Source organism: Hemiscyllium ocellatum, chromosome 16, assembly GCF_020745735.1.
Source record: "Hemiscyllium ocellatum isolate sHemOce1 chromosome 16, sHemOce1.pat.X.cur, whole genome shotgun sequence".
In the NCBI taxonomy this organism is placed as follows: domain Eukaryota; kingdom Metazoa; phylum Chordata; class Chondrichthyes; order Orectolobiformes; family Hemiscylliidae; genus Hemiscyllium; species Hemiscyllium ocellatum.
Window position 1 is genome coordinate 56783970 of NC_083416.1, and position 15788 is coordinate 56799757.

Consider the following 15788-nt stretch of genomic DNA (forward strand, 5'->3'; position numbering starts at 1 on the left):
CATTATCAAATGCCTTACTGAAATCCATATGCACCACATCAACCACTTTACCCTGATCCACTTGTTTAGACACCTTGTCAAAAGAATTCAATAAGGTTTGTGAGGCACGACCTATCCTTCACAAAACTGTGTTGACTTTTCATAATCAAATTATTCCTTTCTAGATGATTATAAATCCTACCTCTCATAACCTTTTCCAACACTTTACCCACAACTGAAGGAAGGTTCACTGCTTTACAATTACCAGGGCTGTTTCTACTCCCTTTCTTGAACAAGGGAATAACATTTGCTATCCTCCAGTCTTCAGGCACTATTCCTGTAGACAAATGACAACATAGAGATCAAAGCCAAAGGCTCGACAATCTGCTCCCTGGCTTCCCAGAGAATCAGAGGATAAGTCCTATTCGGCCTATGGGACTTAGCTATTTTCACAGTTTCAGAATGCTAACACCTCCTCCTTGTGAATCTTAATCCCGTTTAGGAGAAAGTGAGGTCTGCAGATGCTGGAGATCAGAGTTGAGAGTGTGATGGTGGAAAAGCACAGCAGGTCAGGTAGCATCCGAAGAGCAGAGAATCGATGTTTCGGGCCGGAGCCCTCCATCAGGTATGAGGCTGGGAGCCTCAGGGGTGGAGAGATAAATGGGAAGGGGGTGGGGCTGGGGAGAAGGTAGCTAAAAGTGTAATAGATGGATGGAGGTGGGGGTAAAGGTGATAGGTCGAAGAGGGGGGTGGAGTGGATAGGTGGGAAGGAAGATTGACAGGTGGGGCAGGTCATGAGGTTGGAACTGGAGTAAGGTTGGGGGAGGGCAAATGAGGAAACTGATGAAGTGCATATTGATGCCCTGGGTTTGAAGGGTCCCGAGGCGGAAGATAATCCATTCTTCCTCAAGGCGTCGGATGATGAAGGCGGCCCAGGACCTGCATGTCCTCAGCAGAGTGTGAGGGTGAAACTGAAATGTTCGGCCATGGGGCGGTGGGGTCGATTGGCACAGGTGTCCTGGACCACCTCCGACATCAGTGTCCACACAATCACCTCCGTGACTGCAGAGAAGACTACCGCCACAGTATTCACCAGTTCCACTGGATTCACAATCACAGACGTGATACCTACCTTGAACGTCACTTCCGCCCCTGTAGTTGTTTCCGCGGCAGACACTTCCACTCCATTGGTAGGGCCCATTGGTGACTTCACTTCTGCCACCACTGACGTCAGCAGCTGAGTACCTAACAGTGATGTTGCCCTCCCCGCAGGTGATGTCACCTCTGCCCCCATTAACTCTACCATCACCTCTCACCCTCATAACGCGCAGCCCTCCAATCCAATCCCAACCTCACAATCAAACCAGTAAAGGTGGTGCAGTAGTAGTTTGGCACACTGACCTCTATACCGCTGAAGCCAGGCACCAACTCGAAGACACCTCCTCCTACCACCCCCTCAACCATGAACTCACCCGCCAACACCAAACCATCACCTCCCAGACCATACACAACCTCATCACTTCAGGGAATCTCCCACCCACAGCTTCCAACCTCAAGTTTAGGAACTTCGCACCACCCGGTTCTACCTCCTACCCAAGATTCACAAGCCTGACTACTCTGGCCGACCCACTGTCTCATGCTGCTCCTGCCACACCGAACTCATCTTCACCTACCTTGATACTGTCCTATCCCTCCTGGTCCAGGAACTCCCCACACATGTTCAGGACACCACCCAAGCCCTTCACTTCCTCCAAGACTTCAGTTTTCCTGGCCCCCAACATCTCATCTTCACCATGGACATCCAGTCCCTTTATACCTCCATCTGCCATGACCAGGGCCTCCAAGCCCTCAGATTCTTCCTCTCCAGATGTCCCCACCAGTACCCTTCCACTTACACTCTCATTCGTTTGGCTGAACTGGTCCACATCCTCAACAATTTCTCCTTTCAATCCTCCCACTTACTCAAGATGAAAGGGGTAGCCATGGGCACCCACATGGGCCTCAGCTATGCCTACCTCTTTGTCGGTTACGTAGAACAGTCCCATCTTCCATAGTTACACCAACACCACACTCCACCTCTTCCTCCGCTACATTGGTGACTGCATCGGCATCACCTCGTGCTCCCACGAGGAGGTCGAACAGTTCATCAATATCACAAACACATTTCACCCCATCCTCAAATCCTCCCTCCTCTTCCTAGACATCTCCATCCATGAGGACTGACTCAACACTGACATTTTTTACAAACCCACCGACTCCCACAGCTACCTGGATTACACCTCCTCCCACCCTACCTCCTGCAAAAATATGATCCCATATTCCTAATTCCTCTGCCTTCGCCGCATCTGCTGCCAGGAGGACGAGTTCTACCATAGAACACACCCGATGGCTTCCTTCTTTAAAGACCGAAATTTCCCCTCTCACGTGGTTGACGATGGTCTCCAACACATCTCATCCACGTCCACACCTCCGCCCTCAAACTCCAACCCTCCAACTGCAATAAAGACAGACCACCACCCCCCCCCCAACTCCAGTCCTCACCTTCCACCCCACCAACCTCCACATAAATTGCATCATCCGTCAACATTTCCACCATCTACAAATGGAGCCAATCACCAGGGGTACATTTCCCTCCGCACCCCTATCGCTTTCCGCAAAGTTCATTTCCTCCGCGACTACTTGGTCAGGTCCACGCCCCCTAACAACCCATTGTCCCCTCCTGGCACCTTCCCCTACCACCGCAGGAATTGCAAAACCTGTGCTCACACCTCCCCCCTCACCTCCATCCAAGGCTCCAAAGGAGCCATCCATATCTATCAAAGTTTCATCTGCACTTCCACATATGTCATTCATTGTATCCGTTGCTCCCAGTGAACTCTCCTCTACATTGGGGAGACTGGACGCCTTCTTGCAAAGCGCTTTGGAGAATATCTCCGGGACACCCGCACCAATCAACCCCACCACCCTGTGGCCGAACATTTCAAAGCCCCTCCCACTCTGCCAAGGACATTAAGGTCTTGGGCCTCCTCCATCGCTATTCCCTCATCACCCAACACCTGGAGGAAGAATGCCTTATCTTCCTCCTCAAGATCCTTCAATCCCAGAGCATCAATGTGGACTTCACCAGTTTCCTCATTTCCCCTTCCCCACCTTACCCTAGTTCCAACCCTCCAGATCAGCATTATCCTCATGACTTGTCCATCTTCTTTCCCACCTACCTGCTCCACCCTATCACTTTTATCCCCACCCTGATCCACCTATTGCACTCTTAGCTAGCTTCCCCTCAGCCACCCCACCCCCAACCCCAAGGCTCCCAGCCTCATTCATGATTAAAGGCTCCGGCCCGAAACATCGATTCTTCTGCTCCTCGGATGCCGCCTGACTTGCTTTGCTTTTCCAGCAACACACTCTCGACTCTTAATCCCATCTAGTTGAGTAGCCTATATCTCCGTATTCTCCTCGACAACATCATCTTTTTCCAGTACGAATACCAACAAAAAAAAATTCATTTAGCATTTCCCCTATCTCCTTGGACTTCACTCACAACTTCCCACTACTGTCCTTGATTGGTTCTGACATACCTATAGAAAGCTTCAGGGGTTTCCTTGATCCTATCTACCAATGACTTCTTATGTCCCCTTCTGTCTCTTTGTTCTCTCTTTAGATCCTTCCTGACTAGCTTGTAACTCTCAAGCGCCCTCACTGAACCTTCATGTCTCATCCTAACATAAGCCTTCTATTTCCTTTCCACACATCTCAAACCCTCCAGACCAGGCAACATCCTGGTTAACCTTCGCTGTATCCTCTCCAGAGCATCCACGTCCTTCTAGTAGTGTCACCCACACTACTTACCTTCCCACATATATATTTTCATCAATCACAAACGTGGCTGACGTATAATCACTTCCTTCGCACAAGTCATTAACACATGTTGCAAGTAATTTTGGCCCCAGCACTGATCCACTATTTCCAGGTTGCCACTTGAAAAGGCACCCCCACCCCAACATTATTTCAAATCTCTCTCTTTTGTCTAGAAGAGTTATTACTGATGTGAAACATTACCTCTGTTTCTCTCTCCAAAGTTGCCACCAGACTAGCTGAGTGGCTTCGAACCTCTGTTAATCAATCATTTATCGATACTAATATACTACCTCCACAACATAAACTCTTAACTTATTAAATAGCTTAAGATGTGGTATCTTATCCACTAGCTCTGACCTCAATCTTTCATACCAAGTGAGAGCTTAATATAAACCAATACAAGAAACCATGGAGTAGAGAAAAAATACAATAGCGCTGTATAAAAGGGCGTTTTTTTATTTCCTTGCATAATGTTCATGCACACATACCTGAGCTGATGTTCCCTCAAATTAGACAGCACATCCATGCCATGGAGGTGAGAATATATAATTTCTAAATCCTGTTCAAGACAGAAGAGGCATTTTCAGTTCCAGTACAAATCATGTAACAACGTTATTACAAAACATTATTTCATCTTTCAGGAGTTTAGTCCCAACTGCAATAAATATGCAAAGGACATATTCAAGTACAAAACAGAATAGTTGCTTGGTGGTGCAAAACTGGAGTACTACTGAAAAGGGACATGCTGCCAATTCTTTACACCTTGCACTTATCAGGACAGATGTGAGAATGCTACACTTTCAAAGGAGGCAAGAAACATTCTTTTAAACTGCAAGAGAAAAAAGCACTGATTGCATGCAAAATCAGCTTGGACTGGTTGAGATTTTGTCATGAGGAATGCACTACACACTTCTTTATCAGGCATACGCTTAATTCAGAAGACACAATACCTGAACAAATCTTTATCTACTACAGAGCATATGAAAAAATCAGGCAAGTGTAAGTGCTCCTGAGTGGTAATCTTACTTTGGTCACTGGCACAATTCTAAATATACTTGGGAATGCTTAGTGAGTTCCATCTACTTATAGAATTGCACCAAACATTCAAGATTATTTTCAGAGTTTGCAAGCACAATCTGGTTAAGTCTGGTCAATACTCTGTCCATTCCGCAGAGCTGAAGAGACATGCAGTTTGATAAATGTCAGTCATTAGGATGTACGGTCTAAGCAAAATGGCCATAGGTGAAGCTATCCATTTCAAATCATCAAGCAGAAGCAACACAAGTAGTATACTACGTTCTGCTAATCAAATGTTATAGCCTGTTATAGCCAAGTCCAGAGGGGCGAATACATTTCTCTTTTCACTCCTGAGATTGAGATATGAGGGAATTGAATTTTGAAACATGTGTATTGTTTTCAAGATAACATGTATTTAACCACATGTAAAGCTAGGAACAAACCAGATAGATCAAAACTTAAAATTAAAGAGTTGGATTTATTGTAAACTTACTCAAATATGAAAAATTAAAAGAACCATCCTAAATTCCATGACATAGACAAATTAACATACGAACAAACAGAGCAAGTTACAAGGTAGAGAGAAGTGGAATCGGAAAGGCAATGAAGTTTGCAAGTGAAGGAATTTTTCTTCCAATGTTGATCTTGGCATTTCCATGGGAGTTTGCAGCCGAGCTGGTAGTTCTCCTAAAAAACATATTTTTTTAAACCGTCACAATCTCTTTCTCAGACTGGTTATTCCACAAGACGTTTTGTTCATCTATAAAGTCTCTATCTCCATAGGTATTCTAATTTGTAAACAGAGCCAGTGTCCAAACCAAATCCAGAATTAGCTGATGCCACATTTCATACTTCCTTCTTGATGCTGTTGTGGTAGCTACAAGCTCTGTTACAGTCTAAAAAGCCTGCCTTTTCTATACTTATCAGAAAATTGGCTGCTGTCATGTGACTAGCTACAAAATTGCAGCTAATATCCTATGAGACAGCTGAGTTCTCTCAAATGGAAAGGCAAATCAGGGCAGGACTTATCCACTTAATTGTTGCTGAACAGAGATCTTGGAGTGTAGGTTCATAGTCCCTTGAAAGTGGAGTCACAGGTGGTTGGATAGTGAAGGCATTTAGTATGCTTTCATTTAGTGGTCAGAGCATTGAGTATAGGAGTTGGAAAGTCATGTTCCGGCTGTACAGGGCATTGGTTAGGCCACTTTTGGAATGTTGTGCGCAATTCTGGTCTCCCTCCTATAGGACGGATGTTGTGAAACTTGAAAGGGTTCTGAAAACATTTGCAAGGATGTTGCCAGGGTTGGAGGTTTTGAGCTACATGGAGAGGCTGAAAAGGCTGGGGCTGTTTTCCTGGAGCGTTGGAGGCTGAGGGGTGACCTTATAAAGACTTATAAAATTATGAGAGGCATTGATAGGTTAAGTAGACAAGGTTGGGGGAGTCCAGGACTAGACGGCATAGGTTTAGGATGAGGGGGGAAAGATTTAAAAGGGACCTAAGGGGCAATTTTTTCATGCAAAGGGTGGTGCTTGTGTGGAATGAGCTGCCAGAGGAAGTGGTGAAGGCTGGCACAATTATAACATTTAAAAAGGTATCTGGATGGGTACATGAATAGGAAGAGTTTAGAAGGATATGGGCCAAATGTTAGCAAGTAGGACTAGATTAATTTAGGATATCTGGTCGGCATGGACGAGTTGGACCAAAAGGACTGTTTCCATGCTGTACATCTCTATGACTCTACATTGTTAGAAGCTTTCTGGATTAATTCCTTATATCTTATGTCTTGTCATCATGATAGTCAAAGGTGACTGAATGCCTTGAGAAATGCAATTGTATGTATTTCCTTTTGCTTTGGACACAATATTATACACTTCCCGGGCTGGTGTTGCTTGAATCCAGACTTCTAGTCCAGAAGCCAGAACACTACCATTGTGTGACAAGCATACTCTTGGTGCATTAATCAGCTTGCCTAAAACACGCAACTGCTACCCCTGTTGTAAAATAGAATGTTAGAACATAGAACAATACAGGATAGGAACATTGTGTGCAGTCTATGGCAGCTATTAAATACACATTACTTGGAACTTGGTGCCAGGGTGGAGCAGCTGATTGGCAGAGCTGTAAAAGAGATAGCTGCCAAAAGAAAAAAAACAATCTTAGAACTTCGAATTACAGGGGGAAGTCAACATGGCTGTCCATTTTGTCTTACTGCTGCTGTGAAATGGAAAAGAAATATGACATACTGGATTCCACCCCCAGTGGCAAAACTATGAAACAGTTACAAAACAAAATAAAAAGACTGAACAAATTAGAGTAGCAACTCTGTTATCAATTCTAGGCTAAGTTCATTATAAACTGCACTGCAGTTTAGACCTCAACGAGACAGAGAAAAATTGGCCTGCAGAAATATCAAAACCTTGAAGGTGCACGATGAGCCAAATATTAATGTTACATATGAATGGTATTTGTTCAACAAAACTCAAAGGTAGCAGAAATCTATTGATCAATATGTGACTGCACCAACACATTTACCTGAATCCTGAGAGTTTAAAAACAACAAAAAGATGAGGTAGCATTATCTTAGACAATAAGAGATTCCACTATGAAAGCTTATCTGTTGAGAGGGGAAAGTAAGAGGACACAGACATTTTACTAAAGCTCCATATACAGTGTATTAACTGGAGACCAAGCAGGGGCTTTTATTATGCCAAGACACATTCCAGGACAAATGAGAACAACATACCTTGAAAAGGAAAGATATATTTGCAGAAAAGCATGCAGAACGATCAAAGCCAACGATCATACCATGGAGTGCATCAAACAAAAGAAACAGAAACAAGTATAGCTTGAGGAAAGGCATTCTCACTGCAAGAAGCTGGATTGCTTTGCTTGCTAATTCTAATCAATCACTTTACACCATGCTACAGGTTGCCAATGGCAAATCTGAAAAGGTGAGAAACTGTTTGTGACGATTAGAATAATAACTGCAGAAGGACAGCATTAACTGAACTTTAAGTATCAGATGGACACAAGTAGTTCATGCGACATCATGAGTTTTGTAGAAAACAGAAAGAACCACAGATGCTGGAAATTAGATACAAAAATAGAAATTTCTGGAAAAACTCAGCAGGTCTGGCAACCTCTGTGAACAGATTTTGCAGATGTGTGCAATGTCGATGAAAACAGCAATCCAAAATTGAAGACCTTGAAGGGAGCGCTGAGGTGATATGATCAAACGATACTCATAACAACAGGATAAACAAAGCTGAGAGCCTGATGTAATGGAAAGAACAAAGAAATGGAGTTCCACAGTAGACATTAAATAAAATCCATTTACCTCAGCTTTAATGACTCTGAAGCTTAGGCTAATTCCCGCCTCAGGCGACTGACTGTGTGGAATTTGCACATTCTCCCTGTGTCTGCATGGGTTTCCTCCAGGTGCTCCGGTTTCCTCCCACAGTCCAAAAATGTGCAGGTTAGGTGGATTGGCCATGCTAAATTGCCCGTAGTGTTAGGTGAAGGGGTAAATGTAGGGGGAACGTGTCTGGGCGGGTTGCGCTTCGGTGGGTCGGTGTGGACTTGTTAGGCCGAAGGGCCTGTTTCCACACTAAGTAATCTAATCTTAAAAAAAAACTAAATGTGTCAGAGGAGATCTGCAGTGCTTTGCAGGTCTCTAAGCTGTTAATATCTGAACAGATCATGAAAGTCAACAAAAATGTTTTCACAAGTTTTTGATACCCCCCCTCCGGTGAACATCATCTTGAAGTAGATCAAAGTATCAGATCCACTTATCATATGCTGAGGAAAGACAAGAGAGAAGAGCTGCAATGGGGACTAGATCCAGAAAGTTACAAATTCTACAGAGTAGTTTACAGCATGATAGCAGTGACACAAAATCTGGAAAACAGAGATATGCATTGATACAAAGTATCTGAATAAAGCTTTGAAGACATTTCACTACCACATGCCAACAATTTAAGAAATGTTGCTATAACCTGCCGAGACAAAGGTCTTCACTGTCTTCAGTACATAGATAGTTACCGGTAAGTGTTGCTAGATAAATGCAATAGATTTCAAGTCACATTCCGAACTTTATTTGGGAGATTCAATTGTACACAAAATTGACTCGAAAGTGAAGTCACAGTGAGAGAGGGTGGTGAAGAAGGTACTTGTACCCTTGCCTTCATTGGTCAGTACATTGAGTACAGGAGTTGAGGGGTCATGCTGTAGTTAAACAGGACTTTGTTTTGGCAACTTTAAGAATACTGCATACAATTCTGTGACACAGTGCAGAAACAATTTACAGTGATGTTGTCAGGATTGGAAGGTTTGAGCTTCAGGAAAAGGCTGAATAGGCTAGGGCTTTTTTCCCTGGAGCAGAGGCTAACAGGGGTGACCTTATAAAAAGGTTTATAAAATTATGAGGAGCATGAATAGGGTGAATAGCCAAGGTCTTTTTCCTAGGCTGGGGGAATCCAAAACTAGAGGGCATAGGTTTAAGGTGAGATGGAAAAAATTTAAAATGACCCAAGGGGTAACTTCTTCCACAGAGGATGGTGCGTGTATGAAACGAGCTGTCAGAGGAAGTGGTGGAGGTGGATACAATTACATTTAAAAGGCATCTGGATGGATAAATAAATAGGAAAGATTTACAGAGATATGATCCACATGCTGGCAAATGGGGCTTTATCTGGTCAGTGTGGACGAATTGAACCAAAGGATCTGTTTTCAAACTCTAAATGACTCCGACTCTAATTTGATAGTTACACAGCTATGTATTTGCAGCAGATGTCAACAGCAGAACAAAAGACCAATCAGACATCACTCAAAGTTCAAATTGCTAACCTTATTGATCATGTGTCAAATGCTAAGTGAAAATAAAATGTCAAAAATAAAGGAAACATGTTTTGATGATGCAGTATTTTTGTTAAGTGCTTCTGGTAAGAAACCAGTAATTTAGTGAGACTTTTGACGACCGAAGAATGATATTCATGGTGGTCATGGAGCTATGATTATACTGGCGTAATTCAGTTTGGAGATGCTAATGGGATGACATCATCATATTTACAGCATGGTTTGCTCTGTCTCCTAACAGGTTTTCCTGGATGGGTGAAAGACCAAGGAGATGGATAGACTGATGTCATGGCCACTGCAAGCATTATGCAGTGATCACAAAGTAGTTTTGTACTGACATAATGGAAGTCCATCCTAGTCGAGTTAAATTCCTTTCACAACTTCTGATACTCTGATGGCAAAAAAAAAGACAGTTGTTTATTTTGTCTTGCAACAAGGGAAGTACCAGAACACACACTTTCAGGCACTGGAGTATAGATAATAAGTAGTAATGCAGTGATTTTTATAGGATAGAAAGCATGTTAATGGCTTTCTGTGTTCTAACAACAAGAAGATGCTTCTAAGTGGTGACTCCTAGGTCAAATATACAACAGATCCATCTAAAGTGCAGCATCCTGACGGCACACTATTCAAGATATCCAAGAAACTGGCTGCGTGGGCTGCATCAGGCCTGCTACAACCAACACTCTGTACCCAGCAGGATTCTAATCCTGGGGAAGAGTGGAATTTTCTACTGCCCTCAGCGTCACTGGTAAAAAAGTTGAGAAAATATCGCAAGAATTAAAAAACCCTATTTCTTGTGTCAAGAAAAAAAATTCAGTTTTAACAGCAGGTTTGAATCTCGCTAATGAACTGCAAATCATTATTTTAATGTATTCGCATCTCATTAATCTCAAACTCTGAATTCTCTCCTCTTTTCCAGAAAAAACTAGCCAGTGCAGATTCTCAACACAGTTGCCTGATAGCAGCAGCTAGTCACTTGCTTCTACCAGACTTCAAACTCAAACTATCGATTTCTACTCGTTCGATGGACATCCTGCATTCCACCCTTTGCTCACATGAGCAGAATCCCCAAACCAGTAGACTTACAACACTTTCATGGCTAATTTCAAACCAATTAATACTTCAGCCCTTCAGGATTTCACATTGGAGCACAGGGATATTTATGCTTTGCATGCTTACGTCAGATCACTTTGGCCATTGGGATATACATGACACTGCAAAGGTTATGCACTGTGAATATTCCAGCTACAGTCCTGAAGACCACGAGATGCATCACTGCAGCTGTTTCCTGATACCAGGTGGACTGAATCCACTTGTCTTAAGACTGGCTTCCGTCATTTTGGGGACCTCAGGAGAAGATGGAGATGTTCATCCACTCAGTACTTCTGGCTAAAGCTGATTGTAAATGTTTCAGTCTTCTCTTCTGCGATTATATACTGGACTCCCCATCATATCCTAATCTTTGGCTCACTGCTCATTTTGTGGACAAAATAACTTTGGATATTTTCCTTGAAGTTGCTATAAAAGTGTTGTTTGCCTTTCAACATACAAATACTTGGAGGGGAACAAAAATTTATATAATCTGACAAAATCAACTTATTCCTTTCTAACTAAAGTTACATGCTGCTAACTCTTGCTCTGGAACTACATTGAGAGGAAAAAAATATTGGACTCCACTACCTGCAGTTGCTCTCACCCTGAAAATAGGTTAATACAGTTTAGCACAAAGTACAGATTATCACAGTCTCTTTCTAGGCAACTTTTCCAGAAATAAAAAAGTGGTATGTCAAAAAAGAAGTATTTAATGATCCAGCCAATGACATTCATCAAAAGCAAAAAAAAAGATGCTTGCAAATCATTCATTCATTGTGTTTAACACCATTTCCAGAATACACTAAGCCTTTGCCACCATTTAGTATTGAATATTCAACCTGCTACTCCATGACCAGTTCCAAACTAAAGTACTATGTAAAAGTTAACATTCAATTAGCTTCTAAGTTTATACTATGGCAAACAAACAACAGGAAGCTCAAACATTTAACATGCTTACTTAGACACGCATGCCCAAGACACCAAATGATTAGTGACTCTCAAATACTTTTGGACAGCTGTATCCAAACAATATTCTATTCATTCAAACATATTTCTAGAAGTAAAACAGAGTGTAGCTCAGGAACAAAATGCCAAATGCACTTAGTATGTGATGAATTCACATAACAAGTGGGTTTCCTGATCATACTGTAACAAATATTGATGCACTGTCAGATTATTAGACCATGACCCTCCAGGTTCCCTTCTTTATAAAACTCAATTCAACTACCTCACTTACGAAGATCAGGCAAACTTCAAAGACACTGTATGACTGTTTATGCGCGGAGGAAACTGTACATGAGAGATCCTGTCCTGGCACAATAAACATCACCAAACGCAAGGCTGACTATCTACCTAATGAGATTTTAAAAACAGTTTTAATCACATCTATTCAGAAGTTGAGACTTCATTTATAAAAGAGCTGTGAATGAATAAAATATCATTAAAACAACTTCAATAAAATCAGCTGGAAGAACTTTATAATAGATTTCTAGTGGAACACTGTTTACTTTTTTGCTTCCGTTGGTAATTTCTCACTGAAGTGTTAAGAAATAAAACTGCAAACCTTACCATCATCAATAACTGAGCTGGTAAACTGCATGCATCTTTTCACTTCAAACATTTTTGTCAGAAGAACCCTTGATACACTCTGATGTAATAGCCAAACAGAACAAAAGTATCCAACTGAAATGACAGCAGATGTAAAATTGACGGAAACAATTTTTCTCCCACAACTGGTGCCCTAAGACTGACATCTATTTGTCTCACATTGTATCGACAGTAATGTTGTTGTATAAAGCGCAACAGGGGACGGACGGACAGACAGACTTACAGACACACAGACAGACAAGGTGGCAAGGGGTGGAGGGAGGGAGGGGGTAGGGAGAGGGGGAAGAAAACAGAAGCAAGAGTCATGGAATTATTTCAGTTATTGGATACCACAACAGAAAGATGTATCAGATCGTTCTGAATGATGAATAACTCTGGGCAGAATCTCTTCCTCAGACACAATTACAGATACATCTTCAAATTTCTTTTAAAAAACACATAAAACACAAGTTTAGTAACATGTTAGGTTCAACAGATTTGAGATACCAACTCCTTCATCAACTCTACTGCACAATATACCAGATCCTCAACTACAAGGTTAATATGAATAGTGTATAGTTAAAGCCAAGTGCTTTAAGAACTTACAAACCTAGAATTGATAATAATCTGGGAGCATATTTTGCCCTTTTAGAAGAAAAGTCAGAATTATTTGCATGAAACCAAAAAACATTCAAAACGTTTAAGCCACATCTTGCATTATTGTGCAAGTCCAGTACAAGGCTGTGCTAAGTATTCATATTAAGCAAAAATTAAGTATAACCAGGAGAAACACTAAAGTTGGATAAATATTTGAAAACCGTGGTAGTCATACAGCATGGAAACAGACCCTTTTGGTCTAACCAATCCATGCTGAACGTAATCTCAAGCTAAACTAGTTTCACCTGCCTGCTCTTGGTCTGTATCCCTCCAAATCTTTCCTATTCATGTATCTATCCAACTGTCTTTTATACATAATAATTGTACCCATATCCACCACTTCCTCAGAATGTTCATTCCACACACAAATCACCCTGTGTAAAAAAATTACCCCTCATGTCTTTAAATCTTTCTCCTCTCACTTTAAAAATGAACCCCCTAGTCTTGAAGTCGATAAAGTGTGATAGTTCCATTCCCATGCAATCCTGTGTTATAAGAAACTCGCATAATAGCAGCACCATTTAAACTAAATGGGTCTAGGAATAGGACTATAGCCAATTCATGTTGAAGGAACTTGCATTTTAGCAGGACAGACTGTACTATTAACACTATCGACACCCCTCATTATTTTATAAACTTCTTTCAGGTCACCTCTCAACCTCCTAACTCCTAGTCTATCCAGCCTTTTATAACTCAAACCTTCCATTCCCAGCAACATCCTGGTAAATCTCTTCTGAGCCCTCTTCAGTTTAATATCCTTCCTACAACTGGGCAATCAGAGTTGGACACAGCATTCCAGAAGAAGCCTCACTAATGTCCTGCACAACCTCAACATGACTTCCCAACTCCTATACTCAAAGAACTGAGCTATGAAGGCAAGCATGCCAAATGTCTATTTAACCACAAACTTTAAAGAATTATGTATCTGCACCCTTAGGTTCCTCTGTTCTACAACACTATCCAAGGCCCTCCCATTAATTGTTTAAGTCTTACCCTGGTTTGTTGTACCAAAATGCAATAATTCATAGTTATCCAGATTGAACTCCATCTACCATTTTTCAGTCCATAGACCCATTTGATCAAGATCCCTTTGTAATCTTAGAAAACCTCTTCACTTTCTATGCTAGCAATGTTGGTGTCGTCCACAAATCATGCCTTTTATATTCTCATCCAAATCTTTTATGTCAATAACAAACAAAAGAGGGGAAAGTGAGGACTGCAGATGCTGGAGATTAGAGTTGTGAGTGTGGCGCTAGAACAGCAGGTGAAGGAGCATCCAAGGAGCAGGCGAATCGACGTTTTGGGCATAAACCTTTCATCAGGAATGAGGCTCGTGGGCCAGGAGGCTGAGAAATAGCAACATTTTATCTCTCAATGTCTTAATCAACATTAGGTTTTCTTTTAAGTTGACAGGGTTACTGAAGACGTATTTGCCACAAGATTACATATCCTCAACTACCCTTAACTAATGTACTTCAAGGGAGCACAAGCAGGAGCACCTGCAATCTGTGACAGTGCTACTAGTTGTTCTTTTGCACACTTCAATGTTCACCAATGTTTCTTGATTCTATTCACAAGGAGCAAATGGACTCTTAAAACTTAATATGTAGTGCTATAATATTTTGACCAAGATGCATTTAAGTCATTATGGATTTCAAGATTTATTAATTAAAAAATGTCTGAGGTCAGTTATTCTGTACTAAATACACCAAATGTTCCACTAAGATTTACCAACCTCACTGCCTCCCAATAAAGGAGGAAACTAGTGGCTAAGTAAAGCTTCACTGACATTACAAAAAGCATATTTCTTGGGAATCTGATGGTGTGGTACTTCGTACATAACATGAAGCAAATGCTGACTAGAAAGCTTTGCTCCATTTATTCGAACAACTATTTAGAGTAGGACCTTTAATGTTATTAAATGTTACAAGGCACTTCACAAGAGCATTATAAAGCAAAACTACATAACACATTACAAATGGTGATATTAGGGCTGATGGACAAATTCTGATAGGAGCTAGGTTTTAAATTCAGTCATGAAGGAAGAAAGAGATGAAGAGGTAGAAAAGTTGAAGGAGGTAATTCCAGAGATTAAAGCCTTGATCGTTGAAGGTCTACCTGTTAATCTTGCAGCAATTAAAATGAAGATTGCCCAAGAAGCCAAAACTACAGCGTAACACTCAGAGGATTGTGCAGCTGTAGAAGATTATGGAAAAAGGGAGGGGTAAGACCATAAAAGGGATTTTGAAAACCTAGATGATAATTTGTAAATCAAAGTGTAGTTTAACTGGGAACCAATGCAACACAGCAATGCAGGATGATAAGTAAATAGAACTTGGTGAGAGTTAGGACACTGACAGTAGAGTTTTGAGTAATTCTAGTTTACAGAGAGACAAATGTGGGATGCCTACCAAGAGTCCATTGAAATAATCTAGGTGGTAACAAAGTCATGAATGAAAGTTTCAGCCGCAGATGAGGGGAGGCAAGGGTGGAGTTACCAAAGTGAAAATAAGCAATCTCAAATGATGGCACATGTGTAGGTGGAACCTCATGACCCCATTTTAATTTCAGAGATGAAAATTAGAACGCTTTAATTTTTAATTTAAGAGAATAGTCAGTAGCTAAACCGAACCATTACAAAGCATTTTTTAAAAATCAGATGAATAAGTTAAAATGATAAAATGTTTGAAGACATGACAAATATGTGGGCGGCACGGTGGCACAGTGGATAGCACTG

The 15788-nt window shown here is 41.5% G+C and overlaps 1 protein-coding gene across 6 annotated transcripts in view; it reads right to left on the minus strand.

Annotated features, from left to right (window-relative positions):
* The window catches only part of LOC132823438 (rap guanine nucleotide exchange factor 6-like), a 397644-nt gene that overhangs the window by 301756 nt on the left and 80100 nt on the right, over nt 1-15788 (minus strand). For 5 of the 6 annotated variants that reach the window (XM_060837290.1, XM_060837289.1, XM_060837288.1 and 2 more), the window contains exon 2: nt 4329-4399. In XM_060837290.1, coding sequence (XP_060693273.1) covers nt 4329-4399 — 71 coding nt within the window. Of the gene's footprint in view, nt 1-4328; nt 4400-8195; nt 8242-15788 lie in introns of those variants that run through there. The other variant, XM_060837294.1, reaches the window with a different exon arrangement.